The following is a 12,125-nucleotide window of genomic DNA, read 5'->3' as shown; positions in this document are numbered from 1 at the left end:
GGGAAAGTGAGGAAGCAGTGAGCTGCAGTAGTCTAGAGTTCAGGGGAGCAGACAGGACTGAAAATAAACTCTTGGGAGTTGTCAGCATGTAGACAGTACTTGAAGCTAGGGGACTAGATGAAATCAAGGGAGTAAGTGTAGACAGAGTTAAAGGCCAAGGAATAACCCCTGGGAACCAGCAAAAAGACTGAGAAGGAGTAGCCAGTGAGGCACAAGGAAAACGTTAAGGCTGGACATTAAGAAGAGACTGTGTTCTGGAGAAAACTACTCACATCTGTGAGACAGCCGGCTCTGGTTTAACTTAGACCACGGAGGCTGACCAAGGGAATTTATTTTCCCCACTCCTTAGGGCTGCGGTGGTTGGGTGAACTTTAAGCAGAGGCTACTAAGATAAGCAAGGATATGATACAGCTTTCCATAAAAGTATAATTTTCATAGTACAAAACTGAGTTCTATTTTCTACCAAAAAAGTCTAGTGATAATAAAGTTAGTACAGGGCTTCTCAGCCTTGGCACTATCGACACTTCAGCCCAGATAATTCTTTACGGTGCAGGGCTGTGCTGTGCATCATGAGATGTTTAGCAGCATTCCTGGCCTCCATCCACTAGATGTCAGTAGTACACCCCTTCACCTCCCCACCATTGCCAAACGACACAGGGACAAAATCGTCCCCAGTTGAGGACCCATGAGTTAGAGCAAGCTGTCAACAAAAACCAACTCTAAGTCTATGTTAAGCATCCTTGCTGCCAAATGCAACTGTTAGCGTCTGCTGATTTTCCGTACTCCCACCTGTCCTCCTCTCTTCTCCAGGCATCTCACCGGCCAGCTGATTTGGAAGGTTCTCATCGTATTTACTACACAGAGTGAGGAAATTAAGCAACTAGCTCCATCTATCATAAAAAAAAGTACTTCTGATTTTATTTCAATGTAAAAATATGCCCCAAGACTACCCAGTTCAAAAACGACCATTTCTGTACACCCTTGTTCACCACAGCACTTCTCACTTCTCACCCAGTGTCCAGCCACAAATGGATAAACACACTGGTATATGCACACATTGGAATATTATTCAGCCTTAAAAGAAAGAAAATTCTGACATATGATACAACATGGATGAACCTGAGGACGTTACACGAAGTGAAATATGTCAGTCACAAAAGGACAAGTAGTGGATGATTCCACCCATAGGAGGTACTTAGAGTAGCCAAATTCAGAGGCAGAAAGCAGAGTGGTTGTCGGGGACTAGACTTGGGGGTGGAGAACAGGGAGCTGTTGTTTAATGGGCACAGGGTTTCAGTTTTGCAGGATGCAAAAAGCTGTTGAGATGGGGGTGGCAATGGCTACACAACAAAGTGAAGGTACTTAACACTACTGAACTACACAGTGAGAAATGGCTAGGATGAAAAATTTTATGTTAAGCAATTTTCACCACATTAAAAAAACAGAGTGCAGGTTCTGGAGTCAGACTGTCTGGGTTCAAATACCCGCAAAGTGCTCAATGAGGTACCTGGCTCATAGTAAGTGCTCAGTAAACATTAGTAGCTGATTATAAATCAGTATTATACATAGAGTTACACCAAGTCAGGGTGTATGTTTGCCAGGAGCATGGTTGACAGTTATGTGTGACTTTGGTGATTAGGAAAGCAGTTATAGAGAAAGTTTGGTTTAAAAAAATGACCATTTCTGGGAATAAAATCATTTTACTAACTGCATATCATTAAATACAAAGTAAGCTGATCTCTTTCCCCTCAAAATTAGGTCCACTCCTGTGGATTTAGCTTGTTAGTTACTTATTTTAAAGATGCAGTTTCCTTTTGTATTATCTTTTCAAACCTTTAAAAATTTTTTAAATATTTAAAAATATTTGTGCATATGTAAATACAGACTTTTCTTCCTTAAAATGATCAACTACCATTCTATATATTACCCTATTTATATAGAAGTTTTTCTTTCAGTATTGACTTCAGCAATTACTTGCAGAGCCCCATACTGTCTGTAATTTTGACTCTCATTCATTTCCTTCCTAGCACATCTACTCAAACTGGGACCTAATTTTAATAGCTGTATTTGCGTTAAGGACAGTTAATTGAAATAACAAAATGAAATAGAAAAATGACTAACAGAAGCACAAAAGAAAGCGACTAAGAGAAAACCAGCCTGTCTACTCTCAGTGACAAGCAAGAAATGTATCAGAGACTAGGGTCTCAGCTCGGAGACGAGCTCACCAGTCATGAGGACAGAAAATGGGTATGCATTCAGTAAGAATCGAAATCCCAGAAAAACAGAAGTGCTGAGAGCAGATGGGGCTTTGCGAATTGTCCAACCTGCATAGGATTGATCTTCACTGAGCGTTCGAAGCACTCCACGCACTCTTTAAACTCCTTGCTTCGCAGATGGAGGAGGCCTTTGGAGCGCTGGGCGCGGGCACTGCGGTGCCGAGACAACTCCCAGGCCCGGTCATAGTAAGAGTGGTCTCGAAGGACGTCTCCCAGCAGGCAGTACAGACTTGGCGTTTCTTTTTTCTCCAGCTCTTTCCAAAGGATTTCTTCTGCCTAAAAACAACAACAGAAATAACTAAACTGCTGAATAGTAACAAATGGCTACTCTGTAGCACACAGATGTCTTCTATCCCACACGATCCAAAATTTTATTTTCAAAGTTTGAGATGCCCTCCTCCTTTCATGCATCGAGGACACAGGTTGAAAAAGAGAGGAACAACAGAGGATAAATACGGTACAGGTAACAGAGGAACAAGAAGTAAGAGGTGAATGCGCTTTGCTGGCCTCTGGAATCTTCAAGGAGAGGCACTGAGGAGAAGCTGACTGCATGATATCTGGCGGACTCCACTCCCTGTTTCCCTGAGTCCCACTCCAGTTGTCACAACTGGGACCATTTGTAAGAGCAAACATCTAATTCATCTCCACCCAGTGGGAATGAAAAGTATGTCTTCCCTTTCTAAAAATGGGATGCTTGGGGAGTCTATGATTGCTGAAAAATTTATAAAAGAAGGAAGAGGATACAATTTACTAGATATTGCTAAACCCCCACCTCTTATCTGAACTACATTTCACCTCACAGATAAAACCTGCCAACATGAGACCTATCTGCCTCCAGACAGTCCATTCACTTTGGAAGTTAAGCCCATCCTCAACACACGGCTTGGGTATTCTTCTCATGTATCTACAATTCGGATTCACCTTGTCACCCAAGCTAATTCTGTACTTGTCACAAGTACTACCCCACTTCTCCCGACCCATGTCCACTCCCCCCAACCCGCACTTCTGATCAACTTCAACAGAGAACAAGCAGCATGGTGTTCCTTACACACATACATCGTCACATAACAGCAGCAGGGTCACCAAAGATGCCAAGAAAGTCACGGCCACAGTTGATGTCGACATCCAGGAAGCCATCCTTCGATAGCTAAGATGTTTAGACCTAGACTCCGTAACTTATGTAGCTCACAATCTTAAAGTCTGTATATTTGATTTTCTTTAGACTTGACATATAATTATAATTTTTGAGAAATCTTTTAAATTTCTTTTAAATCTTTTAAAGGCTGTGCTTCTAAAAAGTGTCTTCAGATGCTGGCTCATTTGCATTTCTGATATGGTATGTGTTACGTAGGTCTTTTAGGCCTAGTCTGAAAATGAAACCAGGATTTATAAAAAGGATTCTAAGGGAAAACAGTTCCAAGTCCTAAATAGCCAAAATAAACATGAATTTTTCAAATATAACCTATGTAATTCCTTTATTCACAGAAAATACAATAGCCATTAATGTATCTCATATAATTCTGTATTCAATATATTATTTTTCAATAAAGATATTTCAATATATTTTATACTAAATGTATTTATTTTTACATATATATGTATATATATTCAATCAAATTGTGTGTAACAGACTGTAGCCACAGGAGGATTTTTAATGAAATGACCTTACAGTTTAGTTGAAGACATTCTCTTGTCAGCACAGCACTGAAACTTGGTACCCACCTTCTCCCATTTCTGCTTTAAACTGCTAAAGTGGATTCTGTGGTCTGCAATTAAATAATGACCATTATAGTAACTGGGCACAGAAGTGACTGCAGGCAGTACACTCCTGCAAAAAAATGAAAATTTGTGATTGGTTATCTCATCTGGTTGGATCTGAAGACAATGAGGATACAATGATCACAAGAGGGTTTAACACCAATTGTCCACGGTATCCAGTGATAAAAGAAGCTCTTAAATGACCACCTGCAGTACCTTGGAATGAAGCACCTATCTAATGTAAGGCTTTTGTGCTCTGAGTGACAGGACACTGTGAGAGAACACAAGACTGTGAGGTAGGTCAGCTGCTTTTAGTTCACTAGGCAGCACACGTACGTACACACACCTACACCCACACACACCCACAAGACACTTAGTGCTTTAAATCCTCGAGGTGAGAGAACTAGTGAATTTCTGTAAGTGTCTAAAACATTTTCTTTTTCCTTGTAGCTGCGAAGCTGGTGCAGCCAAAAATCAGATACAGAGACAGCCCTTGCAGGACTGCTGAATTACGATATAGGATAAATTCAGTTTTACTAGTTCTGTGTGAAAGTTAGGGCATTTGATTGTGTTAATCAAACATGCTTTAGTCATTCATTTTATTTCCTCTATTGCCTTTCAGCTGTATACTGTTTTAGTAAATTTTCATGATTGCTCTAGGGCTGTGCATCTTCAATTTCTCTAAGTTCATTCAGAGTTAACATTGCTATCACCTCACCCTTCTCACGTTGTAAGTGGCCTTCCCAAATATCTGTTCCACAGAAACAAAGAGCGATAAACAAATTATTGCTGTTGTTTTAAGCCATCAAATTTTGATGTGGTTTGTTACATACCAGTAACAACCACAATGGTTGTTTAAAGCAAGAGGATTGCTATAGTACCAGTTACTTCACCATGGCCCAGAGAAGAGGGCATTGATTATAAAAGAGCAAAACCCAAGAATTTAACACTTGGATGATTCAGACTACAGAAAGTCCCAAAACTTTACTGAGTTTCCTATGTCAGTAGAGACTAGTGCCACCTTGCTTAAGGACACAGTGAAGACTGCATCTCAGGGAGTTACCTTGCAAGAAAATTCCAATTCTCATACTTGACCCTTCCACCCTTCACTGCCTCTAGTGATATAAATAGATTTTACACACATAAAGAACTGCAAGATATTGTTGCTTTCTAGAGACCTTGGGACCATGTGTTAAAATAGATTCTAAGGCCATAGACAAAGAGGATCATAATTTTAAATCAGCTGAATTTAGATACTTATCAGAAAATTTTGATTCACAGTACTAACTCAAGCAGCTGGGGATGGTTTTAAACTATCCGCTCAACTGTTTGACTAAAACCTGGACTCAAACATGGCCAAAACTAAAGCTGAGATGCTAGAAATTTCTTGGTGTTAACGTGGAAGAAAGAATGCAACAACTTGGAAGAAAAGTCTCTTGTTAGTTTATCATTTGCAACCTATCTGTGAATACAGAGGTGGGTGATACATATCCAGCAAAAGCAGAGCCCTCAGGGAGTGCTACTTCGGAAGGGCCAAGTGAAAGCCTCTGAAGCTATTTATCCTCATTAAAAGAGAAAACCCTAAGCAACACTGCTTATCTGTGTAAACCACAGACATGTGTGCCACTGTCAAAAAGTTGAGAGATACCGCAAAGTGTGTGTTTGTGTTTGTTTGCGTGTTTGTGTGTGTGTGCATGGGCAGTTTAACCTACCCATTTAAATAGAGCAGGACACAGACGGGGCCTGGAAAATGTCATAGATTATGTAAACTCAATGTAATGGTGCTCCAATTACAGCTACTGTTCCAGACACGATCTCTTTACTGGACTAAATCATCACAGCCCCAGACCTCTGCTATGCAGGTACTGATGCAGCAAGTATGTTTTTCCGTACCCAGTCACCAGACATCAGATGCAGTGGGCTTTCACAAGCACAGAGAGAAGTTCACTTTCCCTATCTTGCCTCAGAAGTACATGGACTTTATGGTATAATTTAGTCTGCAAGGACCTTGATTATCTCACCATCCCATTAGACTGCACCAGTCTTGATGGCATCATGATAATAAAACTCAAGAAACTAAAACAAAAAATCGTGTGCCGATGTCAATCAGAAACCAACTGGAGATGATATACTCTTGACACTGTAACTTGTTATTAGAAAAATGTTCAATTTACAAAAATTCATTTGCCATAGTACCTCTAAGGAACTCATTTAATAAATAAAACAAGATATGCAAAATAAATGCTTATATATTTCTAATTATTTTTGTCCTTCTATGTCCTAAGAATGCTTCGATATCAAACCATTTTTTGAAGAAACTGTAAGTTTCCCCCAAATCAGAAACTCTTCTTACCTATGTAACACGACCTATGAAATACTCTGGACTTAACAGTAGTTTGACACTTCCCAAATAAGTAAACCCTCAAGTAAAAGGGCTAAACCACTGCACAGTCGTATTATGGATTATGCCACACTAACTTGCTTAAGCTGGGAACCATGTTTCCTAAAATCCCTTTCCCTTCTGATTTCATGTTAGAGTTGGTCAGAAGGGAAACTCGCTAAGGATTTGAAAGGCAGAAGTAAAGCAACAAACATTCTTTACTCTTGGAAGGCTATCACGGTTGAACATGGCATCAAACGGATGCAGAGATGTCCTTGCTCTATGCACCCGGCTCGCCTTTCCACTTGCTGGCCCTGCCAACCAATAGCAACCCCAGGCTCACCATCAGACACTTGACTGTGGACCCACAGAGCTGGCAGCTACATAGATACAAGAGCTTTCCACAGACCTCTCCTCAAGTTCCTTCTTTATCCTCCCATTTCAAAGGCTGGAAGTACTTGGCTCCTCAGATTCCTTTAAGTAAGTTCTGACTTATCCACTTGAGCCAAAGCTTCAAGTGGATCGGTACATGATTCTTTCCCTGATCTCCTTACTCCCTCTTCCACATCTTCATTCCCTAACTCTACCCACATCTGTATAAGATTGAATGCCTTTGGCAAACCTCTTATTCCCCAAAATATTCAAAGTGGCTCTGCTTTCATAAACAAAACCTGCATGATGCAATTTTTTCATTTTTGCCTTTTAATCTCCTTGTGTGTCCTATCATCTGATAGTGATTTACAGATTAATTTTTATCCAGCACATTGTTAAGTGCATTATCTCATTTAATCTCTATAATAATTCTGAGAGGTAGATACTAATATGCTCATTTTAAGACAAATAAATACAAATTTAGATTCCTTGATCAACTGGTCAGCCCAAAACCAAAAGACACTAAGTTGAAAAACAGGACCCTGATTTCAGGTTCAATACTTTTCCTATTTCTATAGAGGGACATTAGCCAACAGGGTGGTATAAGGACCTTTAAAATTCCCTGCACCATAAAAGCAACAAGAAAACTTGCAACAAGCGTTAGAATAAACTTTTTCAGAACTCTGGAAATTAATCAAAGGTTTGAAATAATATAGGGAGTGTTTATTCAAGAAAATGATAAAATCTTGGTTAAAAAAACAGCAAGCTTTGTGTCATTTTAACATATACCATTCCTATTCCCTCTTTTCAACACTGCAGCAGCCTTGAAAACCAACAGCATGTTATCATGGTGAAAATTAGCAGTCAAGCAGGCACCAGAGGGAAAATATGTTTGGAGCTCCTCCTCTGTTCCCAGAAAATGGTCTGGTGGGTCCCTGGAAGAGCCCACTTGTAAAGCTGTCTTTATTTAACCCAACTCTGAACTTGTCCAGTGAAAAGCCTTTGTCAAAAACAATTAGAGATAATTGATTAATTTTGCAGCTGCCTGAGGTGGTAAATAACACCTGGGGCAAACAATAGGCTAATCAAAACGCTTCAAAACAAAATAAGGGAATGAGATATATAACTAAGGGCTTTGAAAAACTCCAACATATTGGTGGGAATCTAGAAGTCCATGCGTGTGTAGGGCTGTGCACATGTTCAGGAAAGACTTGAGAAGGCCCTATACTCTCACCTCAGGCTGACCTTGAGGCTTTGCCCAAGTAGTTAGTGAATGTTAAGAGTTGTCAACTGCCTGGCTGAGTGTTGAAAGCATGTCCCAACATACACACACCCAGAGCCTACCAACAAAGACTAGGAAACTTGCTGATTTAGGCATTAAGGAATTTTCTGTCCAATCATTAGCTGACCATTAAGTTAACCAACCTGAGACTGCACAAAGAAACAAGAAAGTATGGCTCTTACATGATTTTAAAAAAAGCAATGAATAGAAACCGTCCCTGAGGATGCCCAGGTGATGGATTTTACAGACACTTAAAATCTGCTATTTTAAATAATCCCTAGCACAAGGACTAAGAAAGTAACTCAAAAAAAAAAAAAAAAAAAAAAAGTAAAAGAAATGCCAAGGGAGTTAACATGGTACATTAGAAAATACCCATTTAGCCAAAAAGAAGGCAGTAATGGGGAAATAAAAAAAACATAAGACATACAGAAAACAAATAACAAAATGGCCAATATACATCCTACATTAAATACTTTAATCAAAGGCAGAGATTGGCAGAAAAGTTTTTTTTTAATGATTCAACTAAATGCTGTCTATAAGAGACATACTTGAGATTCAGATACAAAAATAGGATGAACATTTTTTTAAAAAACGAAGAAGACACATCATGTAACAATAACCAAAAGAGAGCTAGAGTGGCTATACAAATGTCAGAGAAAATACACCTTAAGACAAAATTGTTAATAGAACAAAGGAAGGCATATTTTAATGATAAACATTCACTTCATCAAGAAGATATAATAGTTATTAGTGTTTATTCACCTAACAACAGAGCCCCAAATTACATGAAGCAAAAACTGACAGATCTGAAGGAAGAAATACACAATTCAACAGTAATACTTGGAGACGTCAATATCCAACTTTCAATACTGAAAAGAACAACTACACGGAAGACAGACATAGAAGACTTGTGCAATACTATAAACCAACTAGACCCAACAGACATTTAAAGAACATTCTGTCCAGCAACAGTGGAATGAATACACATTCTTCACAAGTGCACACAGAACATTCTCCAGGATATACTATATGTTAGGCCATAAAACCTCAATAAATTTCAAAGTGTTAAAATCACACAAAATATATTCTCCAACTACAATGGGACAAAATTAGAAATCACTAACAGAAAGAAATTTGGGGAATTCACAAATATATGGAAATTAAACAACACACTGCTAAATAATCAATACATCAAAAAAGAAATCACAGGAAAATTAAAAATACTTTGAGATAAATGAAAACAAATATATAATAGGCCAAAACTTATGGGATGCAGTGAAAGCAGTGCTTAAGGGGAAATTTATCATTATAAATGCCTATATGGAAAAAGAAAAAAAGATCTCAAATTAATCATCTGATCTTCCACTATAAGAAACTAGAAAAAGAAGAGTAAACTAAATTCAAAGCAGCAGAAAGAACAAAATAATAAAAGTTAGGGTGTAAACAAATAAAATAGGGAATAGAAAAACAAAAGAGAAAATAAACAACCCAAAAGTTGGTTAGATTTAAATTACTAGAATCAGAACTGAAAGAAGAGAAATTACTACCAAACTTATAGAAATAAAAAAGTTTATAAGGGGAACACTACTCCACAAGTACCCTACACTAAAAATAGCACCCAAGACTCAAAAAATCAAATCACATCCCTAAAGCACCTACATGATCAAAAACCAGTCTACAAATATTTATTCTACTTCTAACTGTACTATATTATAGGCCATGAAGGCTCACCAGAGTCCAGACATATGACACAAACATTGTGTTTACAACCTTTGCAAATAAGACAAAATATACAAATAAAAGATTAAACCTTTAATGAAAAAGAATATGAAAATGAATATATGTATGTATATGCATGACTGGGACATTGTGCTGTACACCAGAAACTGATACATTATAACTGACTGTATTTTAATAAAAAAAGAAAGATTAAATAGTAAGCAGGAAGACCTCCATCACCTTAGGAAATGCTAAGGTACTGATGATTTCAAATACTTTCTCTATCAACTCATACCTACCTGAACTCCTGTGAGAATGAGGAACATAGAGAGTGGATGGGATGCAACTTACTACTAGACAGTATCAATTCTGGGTATTTTATCCACTGGAAGATGGGTTTGGAGGGGCAGAGCAGGGCAGCCTCGTAAAGAAGGTGAGAAACACTAGCGCAGTGACCCTGCTTAGTATAAACTGGCCTCTTCTTTCCGCAAATTCCTATCCCACATTTTTCTTTAGATAAGTCAACTCTTTCTCCTTGAGAGCTTACACCTCTTTGTCCTGCCAACAGACTTATCTTTCCCAAGGGCAGTGTTTGCAGGCAATATATTTCCTTTCTTCAATTAGTCACACTGCATTCCTCAGTCTTCTTCATTCTCTCCAAAATGTTCTGTTTTCTCTTCCCTCCTTCAGTTACCCATTCAATTGATATAATTTATTACCAAATAAAGAACTACAAACAATGTGCCCAGCGAACATAAATAAAGCACAAAGGCTTCTAATATAATTTTGCAATATCAAAATGTGGGTGGCCAGAAATCTTCACAGAAAGCAAGAAGCTTTGGTATTTCTGGCTATGGGTTGCTACTTCCCTACTGGAAAACACAGATGTACATTCTTATATGATACAAGAAATTTGTCATCTTAACATCTATTAAGTAGGATAAAAATACATTCCCAAACATGCAAAAGCATACTTAAATGGATAAATGGCTGCAATGGACCTGAGGTGCATTGTGAACCCCTGCAATCCCTGAAGACCATTTCCCTACCCAAGCACATAGACATATCTCATGTACCTATTTTATTTTGCAGTTCTGCACAACTAATTATTGTTCTTAATACAACTCTACAACAATGACAATGCATAGCAAATTTCAGTATAAAATTAAGTCTGCCAAGACTTATAAAAAACCTTATGAATTACGGCTGGACTCCTTACTTTACCAGGAAAGCCTGCACTGCTTGGAGCAAAGGTCACACACTCAAATACCCAGAGATTTGTGCCAATTATTGAGAATGAATGAAGCAGGCTGGTGAGGGAGCATACAAAGGAAGGAGCCACTCCTCAATTCCAGCCAGTCAGTACAATAATGTGGGAATTTGGCCCAGTGTTTATACAACGTTTGATTCTTTAAGAGAAGCCAAGAAATCCAGATTTTTAGATGAATTTGCCTGAAAATGCTTACTCTAATTTTTTTCAAAACACTGTGTAAGCCAAATAAAATACCTCTTGCAACTTCAGAATGAGAACATTAAACTCCCCCCCTATAGTGGACATCAACTGCTCTTTTTCCTGCTCAGCATCCATTCTCTGATCTTCTGATAACAGAACGCTTCTTCCCTGAGGGGAAACCATTCCCTGTGGTACAGGTAGGACTTGTCAGAGGTGAAGGCACATGCCTCAGGCTGTTCAGTCTTTGTGGAACCTTTCTGTTAGAGCCATGGAACTCATGGTACTTTTCCACCAGGATTACTAAACTTGAGCTTCCTGTGGCCATCCTGTCTGGCTCTTGGAGAGAGTGACAAAGTCAGATGACCTCATCTCAGCCCTGGATATGGCTGTAATGACAGGTCTACTAGAATTTTCAGTTGCATGAACCAATAAATTCCATTTTTTGACTAAGCTATACATGTTGGTTCTCTTACAACTGGAAGAGTCCTAATACATCCCTAGAAAATTGTGTTGCGTGATTCGTTCTCTAGACTCCAACCGTAAGAAGATCTGTGCAGATGTAGGTGCCTTTAGTCAGAAAGTCAAATGGTAGTTCTACTACTTACTAAATGCATGACCATGAGTAAGTTAACTAGAATTTCGAGAGTCTGCTCTTCACTTGTACATTACCTGGGAGAATTAGATGTGAAACGTACCTAGCATTTTGTCAGGCACACAGTAAGCCCTAAACTAATGTTTGTGTTCTTTCTCAACTCCCTCCACTGGAAAACCAGATTAGAAAGTAAGATGCTTGAGGTTTCACTACTGGGAAGAAGGAAGGGAACTTGAAACAGCTTCTAGAAACACTAAATTTTTCTATAAGTAATCACGTTAGTCAACTGTGTA

At 38.6% G+C, this 12,125-nt stretch overlaps 1 protein-coding gene across 3 annotated transcripts in view; it reads right to left on the bottom strand.

Annotated features, from left to right (window-relative positions):
- Positions 1-12,125, bottom strand: part of TTC27 (tetratricopeptide repeat domain 27) — a 144,032-nt gene that overhangs the window by 50,971 nt on the left and 80,936 nt on the right. For all 3 annotated transcript variants that reach the window (XM_032497325.1, XM_014559194.2, XM_006184609.2), the window contains exon 13: positions 2,325-2,552. In XM_032497325.1, coding sequence (XP_032353216.1) covers positions 2,325-2,552 — 228 coding nt within the window. The remainder of the gene's footprint in view (positions 1-2,324; positions 2,553-12,125) is intronic.

Source organism: Camelus ferus, chromosome 15, assembly GCF_009834535.1.
Source record: "Camelus ferus isolate YT-003-E chromosome 15, BCGSAC_Cfer_1.0, whole genome shotgun sequence".
Classification (NCBI taxonomy): Eukaryota; Metazoa; Chordata; class Mammalia; order Artiodactyla; family Camelidae; genus Camelus; species Camelus ferus.
This window is presented reverse-complemented; position numbering and strand designations above follow the sequence as displayed.